Source organism: Manihot esculenta, chromosome 10 (assembly GCF_001659605.2).
Source record: "Manihot esculenta cultivar AM560-2 chromosome 10, M.esculenta_v8, whole genome shotgun sequence".
Classification (NCBI taxonomy): Eukaryota; Viridiplantae; Streptophyta; class Magnoliopsida; order Malpighiales; family Euphorbiaceae; genus Manihot; species Manihot esculenta.
The window spans coordinates 12417523-12432276 of NC_035170.2; the positions used below are offsets into that span (position 1 = coordinate 12417523).

The following is a 14754-nucleotide window of genomic DNA, read 5'->3' on the forward strand; positions in this document are numbered from 1 at the left end:
ATTCTATCATACACCAAACTCAACCTGTGCATGTACTGAACATAGTCATAATCGTAAACTTGACCCCTCTGTGGGATCTCATCAATGCCCCCAATGGGTGGCATAACAAGTGTTGAGTTGGCTAAACACAGTCATTAATAAACATTAAGATCATGTATCAAAAAGGTATTACAATATACTATGGTCAAGCACACTTCTAACCTTAATATCGTTACATTACATATCTATACATCATTATACAATCTGTCATGTCCACATTCTAACTATTACATACATAAGACTTCATTACTCTTCTTGACTTCTCTGTCTAACCCGTACCTGCAAACCTGGGGGATTAGGGAAAAGGGGTGACCTACTAGAGCCCGGTGAGCAGAATAATAAAGCATTTAAAACATATGATAACATGAAATGCATCACATCACAACTAATCATATCAAGGATGAACTTGTCACCATTTAGCCCTCTACATATTCCAATCATGCCAGGGGCGTAGTGCAGGCCACACCTGGTCTTTCTCTTATACATAACATAACATACATAATCCATAGTGCCGGGGGCGTAGTGCAGGCCACGTCCGGTCTTTCTCTTACATAGTGCCAGGGGCGTAGTGCAGGCCACACCTGGACTTCCATATCATATCATCACGTCATAACATATGAGGGCTAATGGATCATTCAACATTCATCCACATTAACAACATATTATGCAATGCAACATATTCGTGATTTCTAATGCAAACAACCTAAAATATCACATGGCATCCGTGATGCATGAACATGCTCAAAACTGACTTATTTACTTGAAACATAAAGAGTTATTCTACTCACCTCTGGCTAGCTCTGACACTGACTGAAGCAGTTGACTCACTGCTGAGGTCCTCGGTTCCTCGGGTCCGAACCTACACAGGTGGACTCAAATGAGGGACCAAACAACTAGAACATAACTCTAAAAACATCCCCCCAAAACCCCCTAAAACATCTCAAAACATCCATGCAAGAACATGCAAAGGAAGGCTGGACAGGGCACTTTCGGCGGCAGGTTCAGCGGCCGAAAGTCCCTCCAGAGCCGAAAGTCAGGCAGGTTCGGCGGCACCTTCGGCGGCCGAAACTCCCAGACAGAGGCGAAACTCATGCATGTTCGGCGGTACTTTCGGCGGCCGAAACTCCCAGACAGAGACGAAAGTCTCCTTTCGGGGGCAAGCTTCGGCAGCCGAAGGCTGCCTCCACAAGAGGGTTCGGCGGCCGAAAGTCCCTTCGGCTGCCGAACCTGGTTTCTCCCAAAGGGCAGAAACTTGGTTCAAACATGCACAAATGCCTCCAAACTCAAACCATCATGTATTTAGCTCAACCAAAACATGCATACAAGCTCCTAGGGGTCTCAACTACCTTAAACCCCAACTACAACACATCAAACACACATTACAAGCCACATTGCTCAAAAACTCATCAAAAACCCATAAACTCAACATAAGCTTACTCATGCATTTTCTACCCCATGAACTTGCATAAAACTTGTTTAAAACATAATGTAAGCTAGAGATCGACTCTTACCTCTTGAAGATCAAGAGTAGAGGCGATCTAACTTGGAGTTGGGAGAGATTTAGCTCCTTGGGTCTCCAAGTTCAAAACTTGCTCAAAACTTGAAAATCTTCAAAAGAAAGTAAAAACTTGTGAAAATCTTGAAAGATCTGAAGGAAAAGACTCAAGATTGGTGAGGGACGGCGGAGAGCTCACCTTGGCAGACAATGGGGAGAAAAACTTGCCCGTTTTCGGCTAAGGGACTCTTTTATAGTGGCTGGCCAGGCCATGTTCGGGGGCCGAACGTGCCTCCGCATGCATGCCATGTTCGGCGGCCGAACTTGAGGTTCGGCGGCCGAACCTGGACTTCCCTCACTTATGCCTTCGGGGGCCTAAGGCACACTCGAAATGCATGCATGTTCGGCGGCCGAACTTGAGTTTTCCTCCAAAGTTGTTTTCATGCAAAAACTCATTTCCTTTTTACTTAAAATCATCAAAAACATTAAAACATTTCATGAAAACATGGTTTTACCCTTCTAGAGGTCTCCGACATCCGAAATTCCACCGGACGGTAGGAATTCCGATACCGGAGTCTAGCCGGGTATTACATTCTCCCCCCCTTAAGAACATTCGTCCCCGAATATTCCTCAACTAGCACATAGCATGGCATACACATAACATACATGTAAAGCACATAAAACTCACAAAGAACTAACCTTAGAAAAGATAAGGGTATTGCTGGAGCATGGACTCCCGTGTCTCCCAAGTGCATTCTTCCAAATTATGGTGGTTCCATAGGACTTTCACCATCGGGATTTCCTTATTTCTTAGCTTTCTGATCTGGGTGTCTATGATCCGCACTGGCTGCTCAACATAGGTGAGATTCTCTTGGATCTCCACATCAGGCTCACTAAGAACCTTGCCCGGATCTGACACAAATTTCCTCAACATTGAAACATGGAAAACCGGATGGATTCTTGCCATTGAAGCAGGCAAATCTAGCTTGTACGACACATTCCCAATCTTCTGCAAGATTTCAAAGGGTCCGATGTATCGTGGGGCTAGTTTACCTTTCTTCCCGAAGCGAACCACTCCTTTCATAGGAGACACCTTGAGCAATACCAGATCCCCCTCCTGAAACTCTACTTGCCGTCTGCGGATGTCTGCATAACTCTTCTGTCTGCTGGCAGCAGTCTTGATTCTCTCTCTGATTATGGGTACCACCCTGCTGGTGATCTCTACTAGCTCAGGCCCTGCCAAGGCCTTCTCTCCAACTTCCTCCCAGCAAACAGGTGACCTGCACTTCCTTCCGTACAAAGCTTCATATGGAGCCATCCCGATGCTAGCATGATGGCTGTTATTGTAGGCAAACTCCACCAAAGGTAGATGCTGCCTCCAAGAACCGCCAAAGTCCAGCACACACATTCTAAGCATATCCTCGATAGTCTGGATGGTCCTTTCGGACTGTCCGTCCGTCTGGGGGTGGAAGGCAGTATTGAAATCCAACTTGGTACCCATGGCATTCTGCAGACTCCGCCAAAACCTGGAGGTGAACTGGGGCTCTCTATCTGACACTATCGAAACAGGAACCCCATGCAGCCTGACGATCTCATCCACATATACCTGAGCCAACTTGTCCACAGAGTAGCCACTCCTGACAGGGATGAAATGAGCAGATTTGGTGAGTCTGTCCACAATCACCCATATGGAGTCCAATCTGTTGGACGCTGCCGGTAACCCCACTACGAAGTCCATAGCTATATTCTCCCATTTCCACTCTGGAATAGGTAGCGGGTTAAGCATTCCAGCCGGCTTCTGATGTTCCAGCTTCACCCTCTGACACACTTCGCAGGTTGACACAAACTGTGCCACTTCTTTCTTCATCGCTGGCCACCAATAAACTTTTTTCAAGTCTTGATACATCTTGGTGGCTCCGGGGTGAACGCTGTATCTTGCATTATGAGCCTCCCTCATAATGTCTCCTTTTAGCCCTATGTCATCTGGTACACACAATCGACTCCCATAGCGGAGGATCCCCTTACTGTCAAATCTAAACTCACTGTCTTTGCCTGACTGAACAGTCCTGGCAATCTTCACTAACTCTGGGTCCTCATGCTGTTTCTAAGCCACTTGCTCCAGAAACACAGGTGTCACTCTCATCTGGGCCACTAAAGCACCGGTACCAGACAACTCCAACTGTAGACCTTCATCAATGAGCTTGTAAAACTCCTTCACCACTGGTCTCCTCTCTGCCGTGATGTGGGATAGACTGCCTAGTGACTTCCGGCTTAGGGCGTCTGCCACAAAAAGATCGTGGTCCTTTGCTTGGTCAAGGGATTCTGACATCAAATGGGGCTTTTTGGTCTCATCAGAGGAAGATCCTAGCGCCTGAATTGTACATGGAAAAGGTTAAGGTATGATGAATAGAACCAACCATTTGATTTTGTCTATTTTTTTGCTGTGGTCGAGAATTCTGGTGCTGAATCTTGATTTGAAATGAAACTTTTTGCAGGGAATGGTGAACCTGATAACTGAGTCTACCCTTATATTGATAAATTCATGGAAGCGTGTGATTGAGAAAGATGGTGGAGTTGCAGATATAAAAATTGATGAGGGCATGAGAAGTTTCTCTGCAGATGTTATCTCCAGAGCCTGTTTTGGAAGCAATTATTCCAGGGGAGAAAAAATTTTCCTGAAATTAAGACATCTCCAGGAGGCTATGTCCAAGAAAAGTCTAGCCACTGGGATTCCTGGAATGAGGTCAGCTTCTTCGTTATGTGAAAAACTGATGGACCTTTTTAAATATTTTAACTGATAGAGATTGAACTTGCCAACTTGCCTCAGATATCTTCCCACAAAAAGCAACAGAGAAGCACGGGCATTGGAGAAAGAAATCCGCAATTTGATTCTGGAGGTAGTAAAGGAAAGACAAGAAGGGATGAGCTAGGAGCCAGTGATAGTAGAGCCATTCAGATGGCGGGGTTCACATTGAAATGCAAGAAGGCAAGAGAATGGTTCAAAAACTATGTGGACCCGAGGTTGGAGAGCTTATCCTGAGAGCAGTTTGCTAATGAGTTTGCAAGATGGGCGTTTCCAGACAGTTCCAAAGAGCTGAAGGTTGTAGAGTTCGAGCAGCTGAGACAGACAGAGGATATGAGTGTCGATGAGTACACAGATAAATTCCTGGAGTTGCTGCAGTATATGGGTCAGGCATATGACACAGATCAGAAGAAAGCTAGAAGGTATACCATGAGGCTCCATCCTAGGTATTCCTCCCTGATCCTAGCAGCAGAGAGAGAGAGCTTCCACACCATAGTGGATGCAACACAGAAAATGGAGGCTAGTGCTATTATTCAGGGGACAGTTAAACAGCAAGTGACACAGCCCTCGGGTTCTAAGACCCCAGGTTCAGGGAAGTTCGACCTCTCTTCCTTGAGTACAACAGCTGCGGGTAGCAAGAAGTGAGACAGAGGCTCTAAAAAGCCGAAGAAGAATAAGTTCTGGAACTATTTGAAGTCAGGTCTGGGATTAGGTGGTGGCTCGAGCTCAAGTTCAGATGGTTCAGAGTGCTTGAGGTGTGGTAAGCCACACAAGGGAGTCTATCGGTTAGGGACATCAGCACGTTACAAATGTGTGCAGGAGGGACACATAGCTCAGGAGTGTCCTAGGGCAGCCTTTATGGCACCGTCCCAGCAGACAGCTTCAGGTAGTGTGGCTCAGCCGGTAGCTCCAGCCATGACTCAGGGCAGCGGTAGAGGCAGAGGGAGAGGGGCAACCTCTTCTTCAGCAGGTTCCCGAGGTGAAGGTCCATCAGCTCCAGCTTGGATCTTCACTATGACACAGAAGGAGGCAAACACATCAAATACCGTGGTGTCAGGTAATCTCATCATTGGATGTTCTGATGTGTATGCTTTAATGGACCCTGGTGCATGTAATACCCGGCTAGACTCCGGTATCGGAATTCCTACCATCCGGTGGAATCTCGGATGTCGGAAGCCTCTAGTAGGGTAGAAACATGTGTTCATAAAATGTTTTAAGGTATTTCATGGTTTTAAGTATGAAAACTAAATGAGTTTTTGCATGAGAAGTCTTTGGAGGAAAATCCAGGTTCGGCCGCCGAAAGTCAAGTTCGGCCGCCGAACATGCATGCATTTTGGAGGCACGTTAGGCCCCCGAAAGCATGAGTGAGGGAAGACCAGGTTTGGCCGCCGAAAGTCAAGTTCGGCCGCCGAACATGGCATGCATGCGGAAGCACTTTCGGCCCCCGAACGTGGCCTGGCCAGCCACCTATAAAAGGGTCCCTTAGCCGAAAACGGGCGAGTTTTTCCCCATTTTCGGCCAAGGTGAGCTTTCCGCCGCCCCTCACCAATCTTGAGCTCTTTCCTTCCCATCTTACTCGATTTTCATGAGTTTTTACCTTGTTTTGAAGATTTTCAAGCTTTAAGACAAGTTTTGGAGCTTTGGGAACTCAGGAGCTCATTTTCGTGGATCTCCAAGTTTAGGTCGTCTTCCTCTCGATCTTCAAGAGGTAAGGGCCGATCTTAAGCTCCTTATGTGTTTTAAGTAAAGTTTTATGAGTTCTTTGGGTAGAATGCATGTTTAGCTCATAGTTAGGTTTATGGGTTAATATTGATGTTTTGAGCAATGTGTGTTGATGTTGTGTGTTGGAAGTGTTGTAGTTGGGGTATATGCTAGTTTGAGACCCCTAGGTGTAATGTATGGTATGTATGCATGTTTTAGAACTAGTTTAGGCATGATTTGAGCTTGGGAGGCGAAGTGTGCTTAGGGGAGCTGAGTTTCTGCCATTCGGGAGAAACTCAGGTTCGGCCGCCGAAGGGACTTTCAGCCGCCGAACCCCCTTGTGGAGGCAGGCCTTTCGGCTGCCGAAGTTGCCCCCGAAAGGAGACTTTCATCTCTGTCTGGGACTTTCGGCCGCTGAAGGTGCCGCCGAACATGCATGAGTTTCGTCTCTGTCTGGGAGTTTCAGCCGCCGAAGGTGCCGCCGAACCTGCCTGACTTTCGGCTCTGGAGGGACTTTCGGCCGCCGAACCTGCCGCCGAAAGTGCCCTGTTCAGCCATTTCTTGCATGTTTTTATGTGACTGTTTCATGATGTTTTAGGGGGTTTTTGGGGAGTATATTAGAGTTATGTTTTTGTATGTTTGGTCCCTCATTGGAGTCCACCTGTGTAGGTTCGGACCCGAGGAACCGAGGACCTCAGCAGTGAGCCAGCTGCTACAGAGTTGTCAGAGCTAGCCAAAGGTGAGTGGAATAAACCTTAAGTTTTAAAATAAATGAAATATGAATTTTGAGCATGATCCATGCATCATGAATGCCATGAGATATAGTAGGTTGCTTGCATTAGTATTCACGAATATGTTGCATTGCATTTATGATGTTGATGTGGATTGGTTATTGGATGACCCTTTAGTCCTCATATGGCATGATGATGCTACGGCATGATATGGTATGGAAGTCCAGGTTGTACCCATTCTACGTCCCTGGCACGATGTAAGAGAAAGTCCAGGTTGTACCCATTCTACGTCCCTGGCACAGTTGGACTGTTTGATATGTTATGTTAAGGGAAAGACCGGTTGTACCCATTCTACGTCCCGGCACAGTTGGACTATGTAGAGGACTATAGGTGACAATACCATCCGAGATGTGATTTTGTTGTGATGTGTTGCATTACATAATGGCATGAAATTTTAATATATTGTTTTCACTATTCTGCTCACTGGGCTTTGTAGCTCACCCCTCTCCCCTAACCCCAGATGTGCAGGTACAGGGTAGACTAGAAGGTTAGCCAGAGTTTATTGAAGTATGTTGATGTAATAGTTAGATTGTGGACATGACGATTGTACTATGAATGTAATGTAAGAGATTCAGTATGTTATGTAATGAGATATATATTGAGGTATAGATGTGCTTGACCCTATGAGTATTGTTATCCCTTGTAATACATGATCTACAGAAATGTTTTATGATGTTCATGAAAGCCAACTCATCTTATGATGTATCGCCCATTGGGGCATTGATGAGATCCCACAGAGGGATCGTGATTATGATCATGACTATGTACATGTATGTTCAGGTTGAGTTGGATGATGAAAGAAAAGTTTTAAATTTTTATGTATGTTCTTGATCATGTATGGGATTATACAGGTTTACAGGTTATATGTCAGGCTTGCTACGGGTCCCGGCGGCCTTAAGCCGATCTGGATCCTAGCGCCGGTAGCGGTCCGATTTTCGGGTCGTTACAGTGCATCTCATTCTTTTGTTGCTCCGAGAGCCGTTGAGAGGTTGGGTTTGATAGTCTCTAGGTTAGAGTGTCCCCTCTGGGTCAGTGGACCCAACTGTGATCCATCAGTGGCGGAGTCAGTCTGCCGATATAGCCCAGTGTTTGTAGAGGGTAGATGCCTTCCAGCTGACCTTGTGGTTCTAGAATTCACTGATTTTGATGTCATTCTAGGGATGGATTGGCTATCTGCTCATGGTGCTACCTTGGACTGTAGAGACAAGGTAGTCAGGTTCAGAGTACAGGATGGGTCGGGTCAGAGGTTGTCTTCAGGGGAGACAGGAGGGGTATGCTTAGAGGTCTAATATCAGCCCTACAGGCTCGTAGGTTGCTCAGGAGGAGTTGTCAGGGGTTTCTAGCTCATGTGAGAGAGCTTGATAGTCAGGTCAGGGAGCCCGCCTCAGTGACCGTAGTCAGAGAGTTTCCAGATGTCTTCCCAGACAAGCTTCCAGGACTACCACCTGCTAGGGAGATAGAGTTCGAAATAGAATTGATGCCTGGAACCAGACCGATCTCTATCCCTCCCTACAGGATGGCACCTGCAGAGTTGAAGGAGCTAAGGGAGCAGTTGCAAGAGTTGGTAGATAAGGGTTTCATCCGACCGAGTACCTCACCTTGGGGTGCTCCAGTGCTATTTGTAAAGAAGAAGGATGGATCCCTAAGACTTTGTATTGACTATAGACAGTTGAACAAAGTCACTACCAAGAATAAGTATCCTCTACCCAGGATCGACGATCTATTTGACCAGCTAGCAGGAGCAGATTATTTTTCCAAGATAGATCTAAGATCTGGGTACCACCAGCTAAGAATCAGAGAGGAAGATGTGCCGAAGATGGCGTTCAGGACCAGATATGGGCATTATGAGTTCTTAGTGATGCCATTTGGGCTAACCAATGCCCCTGCAGCATTCATGGACCTCATAAGCAGAGTTTTTAGCCAGTATCTGGATCACTTTGTTATTGTCTTCATTGATGATATCTTAGTGTATTCCAGAAACACAGAGGAGCATGTCCATCATCTGAGGATAGTTCTGCAGACCCTGAGGGAGCACGGCTTGTATGCCAAGTTCTCCAAGTGTGAATTTTGGTTGAGGAGCATTTCTTTCTTGGGACATGTGGTGTCAGAAAAAGGAATTGAAGTGGACCCCAAGAAGGTAGAAGTTGTAGCTAACTGGCCCAGACCCACTACAGTTACAAAGATTAAAAGCTTTTTGGGTTTGGCAGGTTACTACAGGAGGTTCGTTCAGGACTTCTCCAAAATTGCCGCTCCTATGACCAGATTGGCCAAGAAGAATCAGAGGTTTGTGTGGTCTGATTAGTGCAAGGAAAGCTTTCAAGAGCTGAAGAAAAGGTTAACGTTAGCACCGGTGTTAGCTCTGCCTACCAGTGATGAAGATTTCACAGTGTTTTGTGATGCATCCCGTGAGGGACTAGGTTGTGTGTTGATGCAAAATGAGAGGGTAATTGCTTATGCTTCTAGGCAGTTGAAGAAGCATGAGTTAAATTATCCTACACATGACCTAGAAATGGCAGCTGTGATCTTTACACTCAAGATGTGGAGGCATTACCTTTATGGGGTTAAATGTGAGATCTTTACAGATCATAAGAGTTTGCAGTACATCTTGAGTCAAAGAGAGTTGAACCTAAGGCAGAGGAGATGGATAGAACTGCTTAGTGACTATGATTGCAAAATTCAGTACCATCCGGGTAAGGCAAATGTTGTGGCAGATGCCCTAAGCCGGAAAACACTTGGCAATCTATCCCATGTTACAGCAGAGAGGAGATCGGTGGTGAGGGAATTCTATAAGCTCATTAATAAAGGGCTGCAGTTGGAGTTGTCTGGTACAGGTGCTTTGATAGCTCAGATGAGAGTGACACTCGTGTTTCTGGAACAGGTGGCTCAGAAATAGCATGAGGACCCAGAGTTAGTGAACCAGGACTGTTCAGTCAGGCAAGAATGAGGAGTTTCATTTTGACAGCAAAGGGGTCCTCCGCTATGGGAACAGGTCATGTGCACCAGATGACAAGTCTAAAGGGAGACATTATGAGAGAAGCTCATAATGCCAGATACAGCGTTCACCCTGGAGCCACCAAGATGTATCAAGATCTGAAGAGAGTTTATTGGTGGCCAGCTATGAAGAGAGAAGTGGCACAGTTCGTGTCCGCCTGCGAAGTATGTTAGAGGGTGAAGTTGAAACATCAGAAGCCGGTTGGAATGCTTAACCCACTGTCAATTCCAGAGTGGAAATGGAAGAATATAGCTATGGATTTCGTGGTGGGGTTACCGGCAACGTCCAACAGACTAGACTCCATATGGGTGATTGTGGACAGACTGACCCTGCTCACTTCATCCCTGTCAGGAGTGGCTATTCAGTGGACAAGTTGGCGCAGGTATATGTGGATGAAGTTATCAGGTTGCATGGGGCTCCCATTTCAATAGTATCAAATAGGGGACCCCAGTTCACCTCCAGGTTTTGGCGGAGTCTGCAAAATGCTATGGGTACCAGGCTGGATTTTAGCACTGCTTTTCCATCCACAGACTGACGGACAGTCAGAGAGGACCATCCAGACTATTGAAGATATGCTCAGAATGTGTGTGCTAGATTTTGGCGGTTCTTGGAGGCAGCATCTACCCTTGGTGGAGTTTGCCTACAATAACAGCTATCATGCTAACATAGGGATGGCTCCATATGAAGCTTTGTATGGGAGAAAGTGCAGGTCACCTGTCTGTTGGGAAGAAGTTGGGGAAAGGTCCTTAGCAAGGCCTGAGTAAGTGCAAGTCACCTACCGCCGAACATGCATGAGTTTCGGATCTGGAAGGCACTTTCGGTCGCCGAAGGTGCATGACTTTCGACTCTGGAAGGACTTTCGGCCGCCGAACCTGCCATTGAAAGTGTCCTGTTCAGCCTTCCTTTGCATGTTTTCTATGATTGTTTTAAGGTGTTTTAGGGGGTTTTTGGAGAGATGTTTAGAGTCAAGTTCATGTATGTTTGGTCCCTCATTTGAGTCCACTTGTGTAGGTTCGGACCCGAGGAACCGAGGACCCCAGCAGTGAGATAGCTGCTTCAGAGTCTTTTCAGAGCTAGCCCGAGGTGAGTAGAATGACTCCTTATGTTGCAAAGTAAATAAATAAATTTTGAGCATGTTCATGCATCACGAATGCCATGAGATATATTAGGTTGTTTGCATTAGAATTCACGAATATGTTGCATTGCATAATATGATGTTGATGTGGATGAACATTGGATGATCCATTAGCCCTCGTATGGAATGATATGATATGATGATGATATGGTATGGAAGTCTAGGAAGACCCATTCTACGTCCCTGGCACAATTTAAGGGAAAGTCCAGAAAGACCCATTCTACATCCCTGGTACATTGGAATGTTATGATATGTTATGTAAGGGAAAGACCAGAGACCCATTCTACGTCCTGGCACGATTGGATATGTAGAGGGCTATTGGTGACAGGTTCATCCTTAAGGTGATTTGTTTGTGATGTGATGCATTTCATGAAAGCATGAATTTTAATATAATGTTTTACTATTTTGCTCACTGGACTCTAGTAGCTCACCCCTTTCCCTTAACCCCCAGGTTTGCAGGTGCGGGCTAGACCAGGAAGTCACCAGGAATAGGAGTTTATGTATGTAATAGATTAGTTGTGGACCTGAAAGACAATGTAATGTAATGTAATGTAAAGTATTGTGTAATGATGTATATTGAGGTTTAGTATTATGCTTGACCCTAGTATGTATAGTTAATCCCTTTGCACATGATCCATGAAATGTTTTTTTATGATGTTTATGTTTAACCAAGCTTAGTGTATGATATGTTACCCCATTGGAGCATTTGATGAGGGCTCCAGTGTGAGGTTTATGTATATGAGTATGTGTATGCAGAGGTTAAGCTTGGTGCATGAAAGAAAAAGGATTACAGTTTTTATGAGTATGTTTGATCATGAATGGGATTTAACAGGTACAGGATGTATGTTAGGCTTGCTACGGGTTCCGGCGACCTTAAGTCAATTTGGATCCTAGCGCCGGTAGCGGTCTGATTTTTGAGTCGTTACAGATTGGTATCAGAGCCTGGTTTCATATGGTCGGACCTAGAAAGTGTTGGGCTCATAGATGTTATAGAAGGGCAAGCACAATAGGAAAATCATGTCCACTAGGATAGGATGTAGAGTCCTGTCTTGAATAATGATGTGAAATGCCATGATTTTATGAATGTGCATTGATGATATGCTATGTATGTGATGCGGGTTCATGTGTTTCCACATGAACCATTTGATGCTAATGTTTTATGTGATGTGTGTTGTTTTCCAGTAAGCAAGATGAGAGGAACTCGTCGATCTACACGATTGACTGGAGTCCCACCGGAAAGTGAGGACACGGATGCCCGCCCCCCTGCTTTGCCTAGGGCAATGTCCTGCAGGTCTAGTAGGGAGAGAGTGTCAATGGACCCTAGAAGATCTTTTGATATGAGCAGAAGAGGAACAGTTCAGGGAGGAGTGTCAGAAGATATGGGGGATGACATGGATGTGGATTAGAGGAGGGATGGCAGTCTTGGTGTGAGCATGTCTGAAGAGAGCATGGGAGAGTCTCAAGGAGGCACTCAGGCCTCGGGGTTTGTTCAACCACCCCAATACCCACCCTTTTCACAGAATCCCAGGTATTCGATGGGAGGTACATCGGATTACCCCAGTTTTAACCCTTATCCTTCCTACATGCCATACCCACCTTTCTACCCACCATACCCACAGTACTCTATGTATCCACCCCCATCCTTCTATCCAGGTACAACAAACCCTAACCCAGGGGATGTTGCACCTCCTCCACCACCAGTAGAACCTATAGTCCCAGAAGCCCAAGTACCTAAACCTAGCTCATCTGGGGGGAGCAAGGTCAAGATGACTGACTACTTAAAGTTGGATGCTCCTAAGTATGAAACAGGTGATGATCCGTTCGAGTACCTCAGGACAGTCAAGATGATAACAGATGAGTTAGGGGCAGATGACAGTAGAGCCATTCAGATGGCTGGGTTCACACTGAAGTGTAAGAAGGCCCGAGAGTGGTTTAAAAACTATGTGAACCCGAGGTTGGAGAGTCTATCATGGGAGGAATTTGCTAATAAGTTTGTAGGATGGGCTTTCCCTGATAGCTTAAGGGAGTTGAAGATGATTGAGTTTGAGCAGCTAAGACAGATGGAGGAGATGAGTGTAGATGAGTACACAGATAAGTTCTTGGAGCTATTGCCGTTTGCAGGGCAAACTCTTGACACAGACCAGAAGAAGGCTAGGAGGTATATTATGAGGCTTCACTCCAGGTATTCCTCCTTAATCCAATCAGTAGAAAGGGAGAGTTTCCATGCTATAGTGGATATGGCCCGGAGGATGGAGGCTAGTGCAATAATCGAAGGAAAAGTTAAACAGTCTGTGGCACAGTCTTCGGGTTCCAAGACCCCAGGTGGGGGAAAGTTAGACCCTTCTTCTTTGAGTACAGCAGCTTCAGGCAGTAAAAGGTGGGCTAATACCACCAAGAAGCCAAAGAAAAACAAGTTCTGGAACCGTATAAAATCAGGTCTGGGATTAGGAGGTGGCTCGAGATCAGGTCCGGACAGTGCAGTATGTATGAGGTGTGGGAAGTCACACAAGGGAGCATATCGGTATGGGACGACGGCCTGCTTCAGATGTGGGCAGGAGGGACACATGGCACGAGAGTGTCCTAGAGCAGCTTATATGGCACAGTCCCAACAGACAGCTTCTAGTAGTGTGGCTCAGCCAGTAGCTCCAGCCGCAACTTAGGCCAGTGGCAGAGGCAGAGGCAGAGGGGCAGCCTCTTCTTCAGCGGGTTTCAGGGGTGAAGGTCCATCAGCTCCAGCTCGGATCTTCACGATGACACAGCAGGAGGCTAATGCATCAAACACCATGGTGTCAGGTAATCTCATCATTCGTTGTTCAAATGTGTATGCCTTAATGGACCCTGGTGCATCTCATTCTTTTGTTGCTCCGAGAGCCGTTGAGAGGTTGGGTTTGATGGTCTCTAGGTTAGAGTGTCCCCTATGGGTCAGTGGACCCAAGTGTGACCCATCAGTGGCAGAGTCAGTCTGCCGGTTTAGTCCAGTGTTTGTGGAGAGTAGAAGCCTTCCAGCCGACCTTGTGGTTCTAGATTTGACGGATTTTGATGTCATTCTAGGGATGGATTGGCTATCTACCCATGGTGCTACCTTGGACTGCAGAGACAAGATAGTCAGGTTCAGAGGTCAGGATGGGTCAGAGGTTGTCTTCAGAGGAGACAGGAGGGGTACACCTAGAGGTTTGATATCAACCCTATAGGCTCGTAGGTTGCTCAAGAGGGGTTGTCAGGGTTTTCTAGCTCATGTGAGAGAGCTGGATAGTCATGTTAGAGAACCCGCCTCAGTGCCCGTGGTCAGGGAGTTTTTAGTTTTTTTTTTGCCAGACGAGCTGCCAGGTTTACCACCTGCTAGGGAGATAGAGTTTGAAATAGAATTGATGCCGGAAACCAGACCGATCTCTATCCCTCCCTACAGGATGGCACTAGCTGAGTTGAAGGAGCTAAAAGAACAATTGCAAGAGCTGGTAGATAAGGGCTTCATCCGACCGAGTACCTCACCTTGGGGTGCTCCAGTACTGTTTGTGAAAAAGAAGGATGGATCCCTTAGACTTTGTATCGATGATAGAGCCAAAATTAGACCCATTTTCTATATTGTTATTTATGTCAATTTACACATTTTCTACCTAATTTTGTGGTTTTTATCTTATTTTGTAGAAAATGGAGTAAAATGGTAATTTGGCAGAAATGGCTCTAAATCTGCCCAAAAGAGAGTAAAAATGTACAAGCATGGTTTGCCCAACTTGTTTGCCCAAACCAAAATGAAGTTGAGATGAAGAGGAAAAATGATAAGCTGGCTGTCCAGACTGT

At 46.0% G+C, this 14754-nt stretch overlaps 1 protein-coding gene across 1 annotated transcript; it reads left to right on the plus strand.

Annotated features, from left to right (window-relative positions):
* Positions 1–3826: 3826 nt before the first annotated feature.
* On the plus strand, positions 3827–4464 carry LOC122724813 (cytochrome P450 714C2-like). Its single transcript, XM_043960673.1, has 3 exons — positions 3827–3931; positions 4030–4277; positions 4362–4464. Exons 1-3 carry the CDS (start codon positions 3917–3919, stop codon positions 4462–4464), a joined length of 366 nt encoding a protein of 121 aa, XP_043816608.1. The 5' UTR covers positions 3827–3916.
* Positions 4465–14754: the final 10290 nt, after the last annotated feature.